The sequence below is a fragment of the Tripterygium wilfordii genome, chromosome 5, assembly GCF_013401445.1.
Source record: "Tripterygium wilfordii isolate XIE 37 chromosome 5, ASM1340144v1, whole genome shotgun sequence".
Taxonomy (NCBI): domain Eukaryota; kingdom Viridiplantae; phylum Streptophyta; class Magnoliopsida; order Celastrales; family Celastraceae; genus Tripterygium; species Tripterygium wilfordii.
In genome coordinates, this window is record NC_052236.1 from 2,512,493 (window position 1) to 2,532,445 (window position 19,953).

The following is a 19,953-nucleotide window of genomic DNA, read 5'->3' on the forward strand; positions in this document are numbered from 1 at the left end:
TGTCCGATCGATCGGAAATACAATCTGTCTACATGAATTCAATGCTGTTTTGGCAGGTCCGATCGATCGGGAATGGCTCCGATCGATCGGAAATCGGTTTTGGAGTAAAAATCTTCATTTTGCACTCTTTTCCTTCCTTTCCTGCCTTGATACCTACAATATGCAAATATAACTTTCTTAGGCAATATCAACTCTTAATCAACTCAAAATGTGATGAACTTATGTGTAAAGGATGTGAAAATGTATGTATATATTTGGCACATCAGGATGGAAGGGTGTAGCTCTATTGCAGGAAAGTGAGGAAGAAGGAGAGCATGAAGAAGTACAAGCTAACAGTCACGTTCATGTACAAGCATATGATTAGGTTGGTGAACAAGTGGTGATAATGATGATATTGGGGGTTTAGTTGAGGAGCATGCCTTCTATAAAAGCCCAAACATTGATTATTTAGACTCTTCTGATCTAGGAAGCCATAGAGATAGCACAGATGAGAATCTAGAGCTGAGGGATGAGGCCATCAGAAAGAGAAGTAGATTTCCACGATTCAAAAAGGAGAAAGGTATTCCTAATTTGAGCTTAGTATGTTGTTTACTAGTAATGATGATTTCAAGGAATCTGTTAGCAATTATTCTATTATGAGTAGGACTGATATTCGATTCACAAAAAATAAACCCAGTAGATGTAGAGCTAAATGTAAAGGAGTCGTAGATTGTCCATGGTTGATATTTGCATCGCATAGCAAATTGGTTGATCATTTTCAGATTAAGACATATGTTAGTGAGCATACATGTCAACCAAAGAGAGGGTTAAAAAAGTTAACTTCAAAATACCTTATTGACAGGTTTTATGGTTTCATTTTAACACATCCTGACATAACAATTAGATATCTTAAGCCCTTTATGGAAAAATCTTTGGCATTAGAGCAATGTAAAAGGGTGAGGAAAAGTGTGTTGGCTCAATTAGCTGGTTGCTGTGAAAAAGTACGCACAATTAAGGGATTATGCTGAGGAGCTGGTTTTGTCTAACCTGGTAGTGCAGTTTCTTTGCTGGCTGATTGGCAAAATGAGGCTGGACCTATCCCATTCAAAGCCTTCTACATTTGTTTCAGGGGGTGTAAGGAGGGTATGCTTAACGGGTGTAGACCAATATTAGGAAATGATGGATGTTTTCTGAAGGGATTGGTTAAGGGAGAATTACTAACAACAATAGGTCATGATGGAAACAATCAAATGTTCCCATTAGCTTGGGCTATGATGCTAGTTGAGGATACAGAAACATGGACATGGTTTTTGAATTTGTTGAGGCATGATTTAAGGACTGTTGAAGGTGAAAGATGGACTCTGATTAGTGACAGACAAAAGGTATGTTTATATGTCTTTGTACATATAAATTTGTATGTTTATTTGATTTCATACAAATTCATTTTTTTATGTTTTCTTGTTTCATGTTCTTTGTAGGGATTGGTTTCTGCTGTTGCAAGCACTTAACCAAAAGTTGATCATAGGTTTTGCTGTAGACACCTATATGCAAATTGGTACAAAAATTACCCAGGGAGACATTTGAAGCAACTCTTCTGGAAGCTTGCCAAGTCAACAAATATTCCTAATTTTGAACTCAAATTAAAGGAGATTGAGAAGGTGCATGCTGCTGTTGGCAAGGACTTGATGCTTGTACATCCTAAGTATTGGAGCAAGCTTATTTCAATTCATGGTCTCAATGTGATTCATGTGACAATAATCTTTGTGAAGCTTTCAATGGTACTATTGTGAAGGCTAGGAGTAAGAGCATAATTGCAATGCTAGAAGAATTAGAAGGGCAGTTATGAGGAGAATTAAGGATAAGAAGTTGGTGGCAAGTTCATGGAAGTAGGAATATGGACCACTTATTCAGAAGAAGTTGATAAATAATGTAACAGAGAGCCACTTTTGGGTGTCAGAATGGAATGGAGGTAGAAGCTATGAAGTGAAAAATGGGAGAAGTCAATTTGTGGTTAAATTAAGGGATGGAACCTGCGCATGTGGTGCATGGCAGATTTCTGGGATTCCATGTCCACATGCTATATGTGCCATACATACCAATGGTGAAAAGCCTAAGAATTATCTTGCACTTTGGTATAGGAAGAGACATACTTGAGGGCATACCAATTCCCAATTGAACCAATCAAAGGAGAAAATATGTGGCCAAAGAGTGCTCTGGATCATGTACTACCTCCTAAGTTGAGGAGGATATGAGATTGTCATCAAAACCAAACTGTCAATGGAAGGGAGGACTATGACTTGCAAGGTGTGTCATGGCAAGGGGCATAATGCTAGAAACAAGGCATGTCTTGGTAGGATTGGCTCCAATAGCGAAGCTAGTGACATAACTGCAAACCACTCAAACTCAAGCATCCCAAACAAGTGCTACTGAGAGTAGTGCTATGGCATCACAAGTAATACAAGTAGGAGGTAATAGACCAGTGTAGGGACTACCTAAAAGGCCTAGGTATGTCAGCCCATTTCACAAGGAATGCAGACCCAAGACCAAGCCAAAAAAGAGGACATTATTGACTGGTCTTGGTCTCTACATAAACCCTGAAATAGGTCGTTCAATTCTGAATGTAAGTATGTTATTTTGCATTTATTCATGTCTATGGTGTATTGTATATTCATGTTTAAAATGCCTAAAAGTAACTTTATTTTTGCAGCCTGGGACTTCCATGGCAAGGGTGGTTGACCATGGAAGTGGGAGTACAAATTTGAAGTAGAAATACTCGGATGCAGGGCAAAGCTGAAGAAGTGTGTTTGTTGTGTTTTTTGGAGTGTGTTTGTTATGTTTTTTGAGTTTGCTTTGATGGACCAGAATGTGTTTTCTATGGTTGTTGTTTATGGATGATGTTTAAAGATTATGTTTATGGATGATGTTTGAATGTTTTTATGGATAATGATGCTGATGTTTGCAAATTTGGTTATATATTAGTCCATTTTGAACTCATTACAGGGGCTAGTTAGAACCATTTCTTAAGAGTATAAGGGTTTAAATGACCCATTATTTAAAATGCAAGGGCTCTATTGGCCCAAAAATAATAACTTTCAAAACATTCAAACATAAGACAGGTATTCTCTGTTGGCTTTTTACATTTGGACACGTGTCAACATTTCTATGGACATAGACATGTGATTGACGAGTCAGTAAATTACAAATATTCCAACTCATTAGTTAACAACCACGTCAATAGAAATTAACGTCAGTTAGCATTAGGGGCTAAGTGACCCATTCTCAAAAGTAGAGGGGCTCAGTTGAGCCGAAAATAGTAGAAGGGCTTAGTTGAGCCGTTTTGTAAAGTAGAGGGACTTTTTCTGATACTTACCCCTTTTCAATATCATATTATCGGAGTTGATCATTTAAGAATTTTATTTTATTTTAAAATTTCTATAACTAATAAAATAACACAGCTAAATGTATTCGAAATTGAGAACTTTTTGATTAAAAATATGCAAATAAATAAGTAAAATTTTTTTTTAAAAGAGTAAAGTTGAACCTAATTGAGATTTAAATGGTTATGTTGGACTTGGACTTTTATAATTTATATAGTTATGTTATACTTTTTTATAAGAATGTTTGTTAATTGAAAATTACATTTGGTGATATTGTGTTTAATTTGAGATTGAGAGTGTCATTATTATGGTTACTACTTTATTGGATGAATTTTAATTTATAGTATTTTTCTACTATTTTTACAGATTTTTTTATAATTTATTATTAATTATGAAAAATTTAATTAATCAAATCAAACCGACCAACCGGTCAAACCGGTTGAATCGGTTTTCAATGGCCTACCGACACGATCCGAAATCCTATTTTTAAACAGAAAGTATTACATGTACATAATTTATGCATCCATAATGTGTCAATAACTAGGTGGCATGGGGAAAATATGAGGACTATAACTAGGTGACATGAGGAAAAATGTGGGGACCATCTAGAGTTAGCATGTCACATAGATTATGGACACCAAAATTATACACACATATCATTCTGGATTTTTAAAACATTACTTGAAACCGAACACCGTGAAAGTAACACATAAATCCTAAACGGGTTAATACAACTTTTGCACACCAAAAAATGCGGTTCCATTTTTGGTTTCGGTTTGGTTTGGTTCGATTCCCTACCAAAGCACGAAACACGAAAATGAATACCGAAATGGAATTTCCCCTTCGATGCTCTAATGTTGACGCGCAATCAAAACGCAAATCTAAGTCCAACGTTCCTCTTAGTTCTTCCTCCTTCCTCCGGCGGCTTTCTCCTTCCCTGCGACGTACTCGGGAATTCTAACTCTAATCCTCATCCAACGAATAACAGTTGCAGTCCACTTAACAAGGTATGTTTTTCTCCCTCTTCAATTTTGGACGAATTGTTTGCAGATCTTTGTAAGCATCGTATGATTCTGTTGGTCATCGCAAGGGACGATACGAGAATGGTATCGTCGGCAGTTTGCATCTTTCGCTGGTATGGCTACACCTACACGGTACCCTACGTGATTAAGAATTTTCAATATGTATCGGATGATACGTAGGGATTTCATTTTATACATGGTTCTGCTTGAATGATCTGGAAGAACAACTGGGTTAAAACAAGATAAACTTGATTCGAAAAAACATTGCATAGGTGTAAGCTTGGAACTAATTTATTTTCCCTACACTGTTTCCACTTTGATCTGTAATTTCTTTCTTGATTCTTTACAAACTACTGAATAACTAGGCTGTATCTGATATTAGATTCTCTTTTTTTTTTTTTTTTATTTGAGGGAAATTTAGTGCTTAACTTGCGGATAGTGATACATGAAAAGCTTATAAGAAGAAAGAAATGATTGGAGTTTCTCCAGACGAGGGATGTGGGCGACGACGTTTGCCGCCATGGATGTTTGGATTATCTGGTGCTGGTAAACTTAAGAAGCCTGATAATGAAAATGCAAGCAACAATTCTGTAGAGGACCAACTTGCATCGGAAGCTGTACATCTCAAGGACGAAACTGTTGCAGCTCAAAATGTGGCTGCCACAGATGGAAAATTAAGTGTTGAAAAAAGTTTACATTCCCTTGCACGATGTGAAACGAAGAGAAGGAAAAGAAACTCGTGTCGACAAGATACAGAAACTGATAAGAAGGCTGCTCAGGTTCCTTCTGATAACAAAAAACGTAAAAGACTAGGTAGGAAAGTTGAGGAATGTGCACGTGGAAGAAAAGGAAATGCGATGTGCAATGGCTTCTCCGGCAGCAATGAAGTTGAATCTCAGCGTGATGATGATAAGGGGGAGCTCACAGCAGAAGATTTATTAAACATTGCCGAAGAGGTGTCTTACTGCAATTATTATCTTTTTAAAATTTCACATCCCATTATATGCTATTATCTTGGTAGAAATTTTAAGGTTTCATATTACACATGCCTTACTACCAAATGGAGAGACTGATTTGTGGCTTAGTTCAGCTACGTAAATTATGACATTTACAGAACCTCAGAATTATTATCTTCTGCATGCAGTATGTCGAAGCTGGAATTAATGTGGAGCACCCAAAGTCATCAAATATGGAACCTCAATCAGCTGCAGCTCTTTCTAGGAATGTGTCAATGAGTTATGTCAATGGTTCTAATAATATCAGTAGATCAAGTACTCAAGAAGATATTACTAACTCTTATTCAACTATGGATCAGTCAAGGAAACAAAACTTTCCTGACACTGGCAGAACTGGGGATCCTGCACAGGACATGCTGGACTTGTTTTTAGGTCCTTTGCTTAAGAAAACTCGAGAGGAGGAACAAAATTCTGAAGTAATTTCAAAGGATATGACATTCAACTATGATTTTCAAAAGGAAAGTCAGCATGATGTTGCTGCAGATGAAATGGCCCCTGTAATGAAGAAGAAGAGCAGTCTCAGGGATCAGGTCTCACGTTTACTTGACTGAGTAAGATATTAGTATCTGTTTTATTTATACTCATATGCTACATGAAACCTGAAATTGTAATATATGATATGCAATAGTTTCATAATGTCTGCTAATTAATCTTTCCTGGATTTGATAGCCTTTAATTGCAAATCTTTGACCGCTTTATCTTGGTCTGGCGGTATTCGGTAATATGGATGATATATATGTTCACAAATCCAATGCGGTAATTGCATACAGAAATACCGAGTACTTGAAAATAACAAGGACTAGATCTGTCTATGTAAAGAATTGATTTGTATATATTTTGTAAACAAAGCAATTCGTAAGGACTGGATTTTTTGTTAGTACTACTATCTTGTTGCGGCTCTGATTTTGTACTTTGGTAGGTGTTAAAGATGTTTAATCAATTGCAGACTCTGTTCCTTGCTGGAAGAGGAGAAAATTGTTTTAAATATTTTATCTTGCCTATAAGTTGTTAGTATTTAAATATTTTTCCCCATCTTAGTTAACTTTGGGAAATCCCAGCCCTTCTTTTCTTTTAAGTAGAACTTTATTTTCAGTACTGAGCATTTTAAACCTACTAAGGAAACCACAAATGAATGGATAAGAATTAAAATAGGATTTTTACAAAGTTATATGGTTTGAATGGCAAAGCTTAAATCATTTAGTAGTGATGGAATATCGGCTGACTCATCGGTCTCTGTTAAGGAACAATAGGTGGAACATTTGAACTTTGGAGGAATTCAGTTGGTTGATTATCTAGACCTTACTATTTTGTTTCTTGTGCAAGAAAGCGATATGGTGTTATTGTATGATTAGCTTGGTCTCCTTTTCTCATCTGCCTTTGCAAGCAATCTATCCTCATGCTAGAAATGTTGTAGTACTTGTAGTGTGGATGGATGGTGGTCAGTTGGAAGACAGGTGGAAGACGGTATATTTACTAGCTTTTGAAACACGAATGAAATATAAACAAATTCCTGATTCAGGAGCCTGGTGACTTGAGAGGATAAACTAATGATTTGTATATAAATTACGATGCTGTCTTGAGGATGTGTTGTAGTTAATGGAATGCTTTTCTAGGGTTGGATATAGTTGAAATAACAAGGTGTCAAGGACCCCTCTGGACATGACCCTTGTACTTTCTGGGATTTTTAGACCACCCTGGACTGCTACATTTATCATCTGATGATTGATTTCGGCAAAGCCTCACCATACTAACTTGATTGCTTGCTAAGTGGCTTTGTAGCAATTTTTAGAATCCAATCTGTTATGCTATTTAAAGATTCTTCATCTTTGTTTGCTGAGAGGTCTCTCACAATCTTACTGTGTTGCTTAAAGAATTAAGGCTTATCATGCGTTCAAGTTGTCCTAATGCCTTATAAACCCGATGCCTTATTGAGTTTGAAGATGCAGTTCTATCAGCATCATGTCTGCTATAGGCAATTAGGGATTTTGTTTGTGAGTATAGAACAACCAGGTAACGTTGTCATTGGAACTTCTACTTGGTAGTTTGGGTTCTATAGATGAATATTAGTCCACTTGATTTGATGGTTAATTGCTGTTCTTCAGAGCTTGGCTTCATCTTTTTGTGATAAGCATAAGAACTTCATCTTTTTGTGATAAGCATAGAATTACAAAATGTTATACTGAATCAGTGCAAAATATGTCTTCCACTAGAATTATTATTTATCTTAACATAAGTGAGGGATTCTTCAATCATCAAGATCTAATACATTTTTGTATCATTTGGCTCCAAGGAATACGCATCACATGCACACACACACGCACAATATGTTGTAAAGGTGTTTCTGTTTCCGTCTCTGAAATAATAGTCTTCTTATCTTGAAGAATATGGCTTGCTGAGGATCTATATTATATTTGTATATAATTTCAGCTGTTTATTTCATCTTTTCCAGTTGCCTTTTTAACATGTTCTATCTTGACTAGGTGAGACTTTTTGATTTTTGGAAACATTAGTTTGTCCAATATGTTTGGTTCAGATTGCAGCTTGTCCAATATGTCCCGGTGATTTGATGTTAGTCTTTAACTTTTAGTGATATATTCTCCTTTTACATGACTGCTTGCTTTTTATTTTATGATGGATGTCTACTCCATATGGCATTTTCTAACTACAAATCTGGGGAGTTTGATATCAGAAGGTCATTCGCATGACATATGCTATGCATGCTTGTAACTTTTTTGATGAATAATAAATGATTTTCTGCATTAAAATACATAGTCCGCTCAGAAAGAGCCCATGTTCACCTAAACATAGTTTATAATTCTCTATGTTTTCTGTTTCATTGCAAAATTGCTATGATATTTTTATAAAAATGTACGATATCTGGCTGGATCTAGGATTTCTCCTATACAAAACAGCAGTCTTGGTCAGAACACATGCCATGTGTTTTACTGAGCTTTGTCTTGACTCCTTCCTTCAAAACATCTATAGTTTAGCAAAGCTCTTGAGAATGATTCTCAGGGGTCAAAATTCGAAATCTTGGCAGCCCAACCTTGTGCCCAGTTTTGTTGACATCTTCTCGAACTTGTTTCCTATATTCGCCAAAAGTAAAGTTTCTATATATAGAAGGTTCTTTGCTACTTCCAATCAATGAATCATAAGAAGGGCATAGGAAGTAAGCTACTGAGTATCTTTCCATCTTCTCGTTAGTGACAACCCTGTGCTCTACACTTTTATATATGTCATTGCTCCATGCCTGTAATTTCAGAGACCACGGTCTATAAGAGGAGAAACAAAACCCAACATTTGTACAGAATATGCTTTTTGCAAAATGTAGAAGTTGACTACTAACTTGTGGGGCAAGTTGGGCAAAAGTAGTTGTGAAATTAAGCATAATGACGCTGTCTATTTGGTTTGACCATTTCTTGTAATTATTATTATTGTCAATTTGTCATGTTGTGGTTCTCATGTTGACTGACATGCAGATCAGCACAGAGGGCGTTTCTCATAGGATCTACACGGGGGGCATCATGTGAGTAAAGCTAAAGAGTCAAATGAAGCTTGATTTTACCTGGAAAAGATCTCCGATGTTGACGATAAGAGCATCTTGATTTGGTTTTACAGCAACCCAGTTGCAGTCTTTCATCAGTTGAAGTCCACCTACTTGATCTTGATAAAGGATTGTAAGGAAATCACTGTCAGTGTGGGGCACGAATCCAGAAATATTTGGTGATATAGGGCAAGCTGGGTAGTGGTTCAGGCGTAGAAAGCAAGTACTTTCGTGACAAATATTGTCAAACTCCTCTATTTTGCTGCCCAAGTTTTCTGCCAAGACACCTGCAAGCAGCCTCGCAAGCTTTGACATTTCTGCCGAAAATTCTATCATCACTTCCCTATTGAAAAAAAGCAAGAAAAAGCTTGAGAGTGTGTAACTGGGGAAGGCATTACCATCTCACCAAGGTAACTTGAATATTTTGAACAAAGAATTACTTATGTAGCATAAACTTGTGAGAAGATTGAAAATGCTATATGCCTTGCTTTAGAGGGAACATACCTTAGAGAAGTGAACTCCTCGTAGCAGGCTGGTTCTGAAACTTTATCAAGAGGAACATGGAAAGCCTCGGACCAGGAGAATTGTTTTAGACGAGTAGCAGTCGGTGATCCCCACCTGTATGAATTATTTAGGATCCCACAAGTAGCCTTCTTCTCAAAGGGTGTTTCAAACAACCTCACTTGCTCTCTCCTCATTTTCCTTAGGAGCTTGGTACTTATTCCATGATCCACTAGTTGGAAGAAACCCCACTCTGAAGAAGTTTTACATATGGCTTCGGAGCAAGCTTGCCTCTCGCTTTTGTCTGGACTGTTTAGAGCTTTGAGGTATATCAAGGGGAGTTGGCATTCTCTTGTAACTAGCTTGCATTCCTCATCCTCGCAATCAGGAGCAGAAATTTTTTTAGAAAGCTGCAGATAATTGTTTAATAGAGGTGGATTTGATTCAACCATTATGTCAGTAGTCGAACCACTTCAAGGTGAGGATGAGGATCAAGGTTTAGTCTAGTTTTACTTATGCTGGAAATGTGGAATGGGGAGTGCACCACTGGATTGGAAGATGGTGAGCCTATTTATATGCGAGGAGAGAGAGAGAGAGGGAGCAATGGGTGAGCATAGGAAAACAAGGAGAAAAGAACAAGGGAAGGGTGTTTCCAAATGTTAGCAGTTGTCACAAGGAGAGCGGTTTACTTCCATGTCTAGGAGAGACCAAGTCCTCACAGATATTCTATTATGAAATGCATGGAACCAAACCTGACTTCATTTGTTTTCTTTTTGACTTTTGTTCGGAATAGACTATGGTTTCTTTGTTAAATCCGATTCAGTTGGTAGAGACTTCCTTTCCCTGTTGGTTTGTTGACAATGGTAATTGTTTTGGAAGTTGCGTGCAAATTCCTTGTCTTTTCCAGGCAAAAAATAAAACAAAGAAAGAAAGAAAGTTTGTCAGATACCCAATTCATTGGTAATTCAAAAAGTACAGGAACAGCTGGAGACAGGATGTTAACACTTTATGTTTACCTTTGCTGACTATGCATTCAGACCTCATCTCCAGATACTTCTATCATGGAACTTGAGTTCCTAATAGAAGAAGTATCTGGAGAAGAAGGAGAAGAGAATGAATTTTCCAACATGTCAAATGAAGAGTTAAATAGGAGGGTTGAAGAGTTCATTCAAAGATTGAATGGACAGATTCGGCTTCAACGAGGATAAAATTTTGGAATTGAATAATATATAGGAGAGTTTTCATAGAGTTTTGTTTGTTTGTGTCTTGTCTTTTAGTTTGATAATTTAGATATTTGTTTTTTTCATATATTTTAGTTTTCATTTTCAGGAAAAAAATCTCAAGAGTATGTTTGGTTGTTCATTTTAAAAACTACGAGAAAGGAAAAATTATTGAAAACTAAAAAAAATTCCTTACGAAGTGCCCTTGAGTCATCCGTTATCAATACCTGTTATAGATTATATTTGTTAACTTGTGCCACGTTGTCTTTGGTTAACATTCAACTGTATAATTAACAATCAAAAATTTGCCAAACCCAAATTAATAAATGTTCTCTAGTAATTAATGTGTTACAAATTAAAGTTGAGTACTCAAAAAATAAAAAAAATAAAAAGCTCTTCTACGATACGTTGCCTACAAATTATGATATTCTAATTATGATTAAGAGCATATGAGATTGCTTTTGAAAAATTTTATTTACACATCACAAAAATCTTTACACCACTTTTTAATTTTTTATAATTTACATAAATATCCTAATATAAAATGACATATTAACTCTTAATCTTTAAACCATTTGATTGTTGGAGCTGTAAGGCGGGTTAGAATGAAATAGCTGCTTCTGATTAGAAACTAGAAAGTACCTTTTATTCGGGTTTCTACGTCCTCTTTTGACCAATATACCTACCAGATTCCTTGTGTCCATTTAAACACTTTTCTATTCATTTTCATTGCTTAGAGTAATTGCAATGGAAATATTGTGGAGGACAATAAAATGTATTGAGAAAAGTGTTTTGTTGATGTAATGTATTTAGTTGATGTGACTGGGTCAATAAAATATATTGATACAATAATGTAAATTTGTTAGCTTTATTTTTAGTGTAATAGAGGTGTGACACAATATTAATTTTAGTGTAGATGTGAGTGTGTTTGATGTGGGGTCCGACAAGCAATCCAACATGGGGGTCAACCAAAATCCTTGCCCCTATGCTTGGTCCAAGAAAAAGAGTCTAGTAAAATCTCATTGTTGTAGGCTTGTAGCATTATTTTTTTTCATGGCCCATCAAAATTCACTTTTCCCCTATCCATGCCCCCCTTAAACCAACACTATTGCAGTTGTTCTGGTTTAGGTGCATGTTGAATGGTGAGAATCACTTGGTGATAACCTAGTTGGTTATCTCTTTGGATTTAGGGACTATGGTGCTCAAGTCAAGAGTTTGAACCAACTAACTAAGATATTTCTTTGTGAAATTATAGTTTCATGGGTTTGTCCCACTTCCGAGCTTCTACCCGCGCTTCGGGCCAATTTTACTCTTTGTTAGCATGATGCAGGCTATTATGATGGTTCGAGATTTACGTTCACTCAACTGTCCAAAGGGTATTGTTGGGTTGATGGTTACTCGGTTGAAAAAAAAAAAAAAAGAATGGTGAGATAGCAAAATACGTCTGTGATCCTTTTAACCAACTTTTTTTGCCAATAAAATATATAGCTAGTTTATCTTTCAACATTTGACTGTGGAAGCATGATTTTTGTCTGCAATCCAACTTGGACATTAGGTAGGGGGAGATTCCTGATCTATAAAGTCTTTGCAATAACCAATCATATGTTACTTAATGACAGACATGAACCTTTACCCGTAAAACATCCTTAAATCCCCCAAAGATTAATACAAAAAGAAAAAGAGAGAAACCCTACTTTTTCACCAATTCAACCTCTCTTTTCATCTGATCTCTTTTGGCCACATTAAAGGTTTATTACTTGCTTTTGTGATTCAATAAAGTATATTTAAAGGAAATGATACATACGTGAATATTGACTAGGAAAAAGGAAGCATTAGCACATGCACAAACAGTACGTGTGAACTCATGCAAGATTCAATGACTTAGTGCCACCCATGCAACCCTAGTCCTGATACTATTGAAACCATCGACCCGGCAAGGTTGGAGGATCCGATATTTTCGGTTTAACCGTTGAGACAGTTCAATCGATGATTTAATATTCTTTCCATTCCAATTTATTTGACATCTTTTGAAAATCCAACTTCTTAAGGAGAATGATTAATAATATAATTCAACTACATAAAATAATCATGTTATTCTAAATTTATCCTTATTTATGGTTGTATTTATTTTCCTTGTAAGAAGCGTAATTAAAGTAACAAGGATAATTTTGTAATACAACAAAAAAATCATTCATTAATGAAGAAAAGTAACACTAGTTTTGGGATACCCCAAAATACAAAGAATGACAATCAAAATTGGACGGAGATAGTATATAATAAATACAAAAATATTTTACGAATTAAAAATTCACTAATCTTATGATTTATACTAAGAATTCATTTACATTATAGTCATGAAAAAAATCCAAATAGAAAGTTATTAGGTGATAGGTGATATCAACGCTAAGTATGCACTTGATGATTCAAGTTTTAATTTTGTACTATTCAAATCAGCAAAAGTAGTAAAATATAAAATTAAAAAAAAAAAATTCATGACCTCAATAGACTTGGTTTGGTCATGGATACATAGTTGAAGACTTCAAGTTACTAATAATATTACAACGAAGTTGTTGGCACCAAAATATGTTGGGCCTAATAAGCCTAGTCCATGTACAAGACCCAAGGTGCAGCCATACGGTCCATCATGTTTTATTACAGCCCATGAGCCCATTATATTGAGAAGAAAATGAAGCCCAATTGGTGGGTAACTGTCCAGGTGCAATTGTGCTGAGAGTGGTCTATGAAAAGAGGAAGAAGTTGTGGCAGTTACCACAAGGTGGTCCAGGTGGCAGCACATGAGAGAAATGAGGAAAATTGTTGTGAGAAGATGGCAGTAACTTCCAACTTACAGAACATGGAGTAAATCAATGATAACTGCAGTAGGATCATGGTTTATGGAGGAGGATTTCGTGCAAAGCAGAAGGTATAAAAGATGGTAGACAGACAGAGATGGACACTCACACACAACCAGTCAAACAGACAACAAAAACTCAAGCCTAAAGGCACTTTGAAGCTTCCTAGCATTTTAGCATTTCAATTACATTTCCAAATTCGTGTCAATTTCAAGCAAGTATTATGTCATTCATTCCAAATTCTCTTGTATTTGTTTCTTGTCAAGTTTCAATGCCAACCATCGTTGTGTAAATTGTTCTTGGTGTCTATTTATGTTTCTTTATTTCAATCTCAACAAAGCGCACTTCAGTGGAGTTGGGGAACCTGGAACTATTGAGGTCCCAAGATAGTTCGTTCAATTGTCTAGATAGAAGTCTTATTTACATTTGGTGCATTTTATTCAAATTAGTGTAGGAAACTATAAGCCTTGGCACACCTACAAATCATCATCACCTTTTTTGGCACACCTGGTGGTACTGGAGAAGAAGCATCTGAAAGTTACCATGGCTCCGCTCACTGGCTTGTCAGGAAAAGAACCAATTGCTGGGGAGAATCCGCAGGAGGAAAACCCACTAGTAGAAATGGAAGTGGCTGCCAATGATGGTAGCACTGAAGAAAAGCAAGAGCTCATTGAACGACCAACTAGCCTATCTGATGAAGCCGCCATTTTGTTTGAACGTTTGGTCAAAACTATCAAAAATTTGGAGGTACGTTCTAACCAAACAATTGAAAATGCCATGAAGCAGGTTGAGCGAAAGTTGGAGCAGAAGTTTGAAGATATGACTATGGGGGGGCAATTCCCATCACAGAAAGGAGCAAACTGCCAGGCTGATGGTGGCTACAGTAAGTACACTCCTCCCCCAATGCGCTCTCCATCTAGTAATGGTCAGAATTTCAGGCCTGTTGCATATGGGAATACTAATCCTATGAATAATCCAACTGCCTATGCAACCACTGAACCTGCTGGACCAGGAGGCAACGTTGCTGCAGGAGTGGGTACTGCTTGTAGGATTCAACCTATTATTCCACCACAAACACAACCTATTGATCTGGAGACTCTCAGACAGTTAGTTCAAGATTTATATGGCCACAACCATAGACAGGTTGGTCAGCCAGAGTATCACAAACCTTATCCAGCTGTTGTGGATAAGGAGAATCCTTACCCAAGAGGATTTAGAGTACCAGATTTCACTTTATTCTCTAGAGAAAAAGGGCTGTCCACCGTAGAGCATATTGGTGGTTTCACTGTGCAATGTGGCGAATTGGCAAACTATGACAACTTTGACAACCTTCGTCTCAGATTATTTCCAAACTCTTTGGCAAGAGCTGCTTTTACTTGGTATTCCACATTACCAAGAAATTCCATCAACACGTGGTGGGAGATGGAACGGTCATTTCATACTCAGTTCTTTAGAGCTGAACCAGAGGTGTCTATGGCTGAATTATCCAGATTGGTGCAAAAGGCAGGAGAAACCACCATGCTTATATTGCTCGTTTTAAAAGGCTGAGAAATAGATGCCGCATCTATCTGCCTGAGTCATAATTTGTCAAGATGGCCCAGTGAGGATTGGACATTAAATTGTGCAAAAAGTTCCAAGGTATGGAATTTTATGACTTTTATGAGATGGTAGCAAAGGTAGCAGAGTATGAAGAATTGTTGAAAGAAGAAAGTAGGAGAAAGAAATCTTCTACGGGAACTTATTACCAGGAGATGGAGATGGTTGCTGCGGAGGTGACTTCAGAAAAGAAAGTGTGGGTTTGTCTCGCATTATCCAAACCAAAAGCAACTGAGCCAACAAAGAAGCAGCACATGGATGGTAACATCAATTACACTTTTGATGTGACCAAAACGGAGGAGATTTTTGATTTTTTATGGCAGGAAAAGTTTGTTACATTTCCAGCTGGACACAAAATACCATCTCAGGAGGATACGAAAGGGAAGGAGTATTGCAAAACCATGACCTATGGTCTCATACCACCAACAACTGCTAGACTCTGAAGAACATGATTCAGGAGAAATAAACAAGGGTGTCCTGCGATTCCCTAACAAGGAGTCGATGCTGGTAGATGAAGATCCATTTCCTCTGGTGGCAACCACAATGCGTGCAATTGATGTAGATCTTCGTGACTACCTGGAGCTTAGAAGGAAATTGAAGGAGAAATATGAGGTATGGGAACCAAAAGCTCATAATTCTCAAAATTCTCAGGTCCACATGGAGAAGAAGGGATGGAAATCGTGATATGTGCAACCACCAGCTAGCACCATTACCAACAGATGGCAGTTGGTGAAACATAAGAAATTTTTAGCACCTTTAACCAGAACACAGTTGATGAGGAAGCAGAGGCAGTCTGCTGCATATATGAGGAGTTATTACAAGTCTCCAGTGGTTCAACGTAGAAACTGGACATGGGTTCGAAAAGAAAAGAAACAAGAGGACAACCACCAAGTGAAAAAGGATCAACCACCTATAAAGGAATTCATACCATATGAATGTTCTACTACTACTTTAGTTTTGCCAACTGCTTGACAGGCTAAATAGCACATAAAAGAAAATTCAAATGCCAAAGTTTGACCGACTAGGAAAAGGTGATCAACCTTTCAGCTCAGTGACGGTGCAGATAGTGGATGAAGAGACCCCCAAAAGGGTTATCTTGGAGAAACCTTCAAACCAAATGTCACAGCACATCAAGCCACTATATGTCAGAGCACAAATGAATGGCAAACCGATTGACAGAGTCTTGGTGGACAATGGTTCTACAGTCAATTCCATCCCACGATCGGTTCTCAGGCTGCTGAGTAAGAAAGAAGATGATTTAATTCCAACTGACGTGACTATGGCAGGTTTTATAGGTGAAGTTACTAAGGCAGTTGGTATACTGCCAGTGGAGCTGACTGTCGGGCAAAAATCTTCCATGACTGCCTTCTTTGTCATTGACAGTCAGGCCAAATACCAAGCGTTATTGGGAAGAGATTAGATTCATTCCAATTGGTGCATTCCATCTTTACTACATCAGCTCTTGGTGTGCTGGAGAGGAAATGATGTAGAAATCATTTGGGCAGACAACCAGCCATTCAAGACTACATCAGACCAGGTGGAAGCTCGCTATTACCATGCCCAATGTGGACCAATCCAGTTCGAAACCAAGAAGGAAGAGTTGTAGAAAATTGCAAGACAATTATTGCAACCAATGACCATTGTTCCTTATAGGCCGAGGAGGTCAGAACCAATCATTGAAGAAGTCCCATGATGTTGTCGAAGGAAGAAGAGAAGATAGTAGCGGCTGCAATAAATAAGATTGTAGTACAAGCTGCCATTGATAGAATTGTAACAGAAGAAATTAGTGAAAAAGAGATGATAATAGAAGATGATGGCTGTTTAGCCACGAATAATAAAGAGGAGTTGAATTGGAATGATTTGCAAATAGAACTGGCCAAATTAGATGATTTGAAGGCCGAAACCCAAGATCCTTTGGAAGAGGTGAACTTGGGGGGGGGGGGGCAAGAAGAGTCCAGAATTACCTACATAAGTTCTACCTTGGATCCATCTATCAAGGTAAAACTAATAGCTTTACTTCACGAGTTTCGTGATTGTTTTGCTTGGGATTACCAGGAAATGCCAGGATTGAATAGAAAGGTGGTAGAACACAGACTGCCTATCAAGCCAGGATACAAACCATACCAGCGACCGTCTAGAAGAATGTCTTCAGAGGTGGAGTTGCGTGTCAAAGAAGAAATACAGAAGTTGGTTAAGGCTGGCTTCATACGGCCAACCAGGTATGCTGAATGGTTATCCAATATTGTACCGGTAGTTAAGAAATATGGCAAAATTCGTATTTGTGTAGATTTTCGTGATTTAAATACTGCTACACCTAAAGATGTGTATGTTATGCCAATTGTTGACATGCTGATAGATTGTGTGTCTCAACATGAGTTACTATCTATGATGGATGGTTACTCTGGATGCAACCAGATATTTATTGCAGAAGATGTTTCAAAAAAGGCATTTAGATGTCCCAAAGCATTGGGTACATATGAATGGGTAATGATGCCCATTGGCCTAAAAAATGCTGGAGCCACCTACCAACGGGCAATGAATGCTACCTTTCATGATATGATAGGCGGGAAACTGGAAGTTTATATTGATGATATCATTGTCAAGTCAGTCAAGGTCAATGACCATGTGGCCGATCTCAAACTTGCATTTGAAAGGATGAGGCAGTACCAACTAAAGCTCAATCCTTTGAAATGTGCCTTTGGAGTTAAAGCTGGAAACTTCCTGGGATTTTTGGTTCGTCAAAGAGGCATGGAGGTTGACCAAAACAAAGCCAAAGCTATATGCCAAGCTCAACCACCGAAGAACAAACAACAGCTCCAAAGTTTCCTTGGTCAGGTAAATTACCTTAGAAGATTTATTTCTAATCTTACAGGTAAGACCAAGGTATTCTCAGAATTGTTGAAGTTAAAGAAGGAGGAGGCACTCAGATGGGAGTCAAAACACGAAGAGGCCTTTCAAACCATCAAGGCCTACCTAAGCAAACCTCTAGTTCTCATGCCATCCACCAGGCACAAACCATTGAAGTTGTATATATCAGCTACTGATGATTCCATTGGGTGCTTATTGGCCCAGGATGATGATGTTGGAAGAGAAAGAGCAGTCTACTACCTGAGTAGATTGCTGACAGATACTGAAGGACGATATTCTGTGGTGGAGAAGCTCTGCCTTGCATTATATTTTGCATGTACCAAGTTGAGGCACTACTTGCTTCAAACTAAGGTATACGTGATCTCAAAGATGGATTTGATCAAGCACATGCTAACCAAGCCATTGCTAACAGGAAGGATAGGCCGATGGTCATTGGCCTTGACAAAATTCAACCTCAAATGGAGACCATAATAGGCAGTCAAAGGGCAAGCACTTGCTGATTTCCTTGCTAACCACCCATGTCTGGAAATTCCTGAGACCTTACAAGGCATGATAGATGTGCACACTACACCAATCTTTGAAGATGAAGGTGAATGGGTGCTAAAATTCGATGGGTCTAGTACAGAGATGGCTACTGGAGCTGGGGTAGTCATTCAATCACCAAGAGATACAAAAACCACCTTAGCTTTTAATTTGGATTTTGATTGTACTAACAACCAGGAAGAATATAAAGCACTGATTATTGGCTTGGAGATTTTGCTTGAACTGAAAGCCAAAAGTATTCTGGTGGTTGGAGATTCTCAATTGGTGCTAAAACAACTAGTTGGAGAATACAAATGTGCTAGTTTCACATTGACGCCATACTACAGTACAGCCTTGCAATTGCTTGATGATTTTTAGGAGGTGGAGTTGAAGTACATTCCATGAGAACAAAATCATGAGGCCAACGGATTGGCCCAACTAGCTTCTGGTTTAATACTTCCAGAAAGTTTGATACAACAAATCATCACGATGGAAAGACGATCTCATCCATCTATCAGAGAAAGAGGCATGGCAGTTTAATGCCTAGCTCTTGACGATTAGATGGAAGATTGGAGGAGAGATATCATTAACCATCTGTCATATCCCAATGATCCAGCATCCAGAAAAGTCAAAGTGATGGCACAGAGCTATGTAATGATCGAGGGTGAACTCCTTAGAAAATGAGCTAATGGTTTGTTACTTCGATGCCCTAGTTTTATTGAAAGTATGAAAATAATGCAACAGGTACACGAAGGTATCTGTGGTGCACATCAAGCTGGTCCAAAGATGAGATGGTTAATCATGAGGCACGACTATTATTGGCCAACCATCTTGAAAGATTGTATTAAATATGCAAAAGGTTGTCAACAATGCCAGAAATTGGGCAACATTCAAAAAGTACCAGCGGTGGATATGCAGCCTATCATTAAATCATGGCCATTCAGAGGGTGGGCACTTGATATCATTGGAAAAATCTTTCCTGCCTCATCTAAGGGTCATCATTTTATCTTGGTGGCTACTGACTATTTTACAAAATGGGTAGAGGCCATACCCCTGAAAAAGGTCGAATAGGTTGAGGTGGTAGATTTCATCAAAGAACACCTTATTTTCAGGTTTGGCATTCGAGAAACCATCACAACTGACCAGGGGAAAATGTTCACTGGAGTGGAGGTCAAAGCATGTCTGGAAGACTATGGAGTCAAATTGCTTACATCTACTCCATACTATGCTCAGGCCAATGGGCAGGCAGAGGCGTCAAATAAGGTGATCATTTCTATCTTGCAGAAAACTATTGAGGATAATCCTAGAGCATGGCACAAGATACTACCAGAGACATTATGGGCTTACCGCATATCCAAGAGAACAAATATTGCAACTAGTCCTTTTGCTCTCACTTATGAACATGATGCAGTACTACCTATGGAGCTGGTAGTTCCATCTTTGAGGATCATGAAAC

At 37.8% G+C, this 19,953-nt stretch overlaps 3 protein-coding genes across 6 annotated transcripts; 2 read left to right on the forward strand and 1 right to left on the reverse strand.

Moving 5' to 3' along the window:
* The first annotated feature begins 508 nt into the window (after positions 1-508).
* On the forward strand, positions 509-2,133 carry LOC119998527. Its single transcript, XM_038845879.1, has 6 exons — positions 509-559; positions 762-927; positions 1,039-1,361; positions 1,458-1,479; positions 1,552-1,757; positions 1,870-2,133. Exons 1-6 carry the CDS (start codon positions 509-511, stop codon positions 2,131-2,133), a joined length of 1,032 nt encoding a protein of 343 aa, XP_038701807.1.
* A 2,032-nt stretch (positions 2,134-4,165) lies between these two features.
* LOC119998464 lies at positions 4,166-9,013 on the forward strand. 4 transcript variants are annotated; one of them, XM_038845806.1, is made up of 4 exons: positions 4,167-4,363; positions 4,800-5,334; positions 5,523-5,945; positions 8,874-9,013. In XM_038845806.1, the coding sequence occupies exons 2-3, from the start codon at positions 4,849-4,851 to the stop codon at positions 5,943-5,945; spliced, it is 909 nt and encodes a 302-aa protein (XP_038701734.1). In that variant the 5' UTR covers positions 4,167-4,363; positions 4,800-4,848; the 3' UTR covers positions 8,874-9,013. The 4 variants fall into 4 exon arrangements, with proteins under 4 accessions (XP_038701733.1, XP_038701735.1, XP_038701734.1 ...); XM_038845805.1 differs by lacking the exon at positions 8,874-9,013 and having other exon boundaries at positions 4,166-4,510; positions 5,523-6,274; XM_038845807.1 differs by lacking the exon at positions 8,874-9,013 and having other exon boundaries at positions 4,166-4,363; positions 4,790-5,334; positions 5,523-6,274.
* Positions 8,068-10,755, reverse strand: LOC119998463 (gibberellin 2-beta-dioxygenase 6-like). The gene is made up of 3 exons (XM_038845803.1): positions 9,443-10,755; positions 8,960-9,281; positions 8,068-8,644 (listed from the first exon to the last, which is right to left on the reverse strand). The coding sequence occupies exons 1-3, from the start codon at positions 9,889-9,891 to the stop codon at positions 8,381-8,383; spliced, it is 1,035 nt and encodes a 344-aa protein (XP_038701731.1). The 5' UTR covers positions 9,892-10,755; the 3' UTR covers positions 8,068-8,380.
* Positions 10,756-19,953: the final 9,198 nt, after the last annotated feature.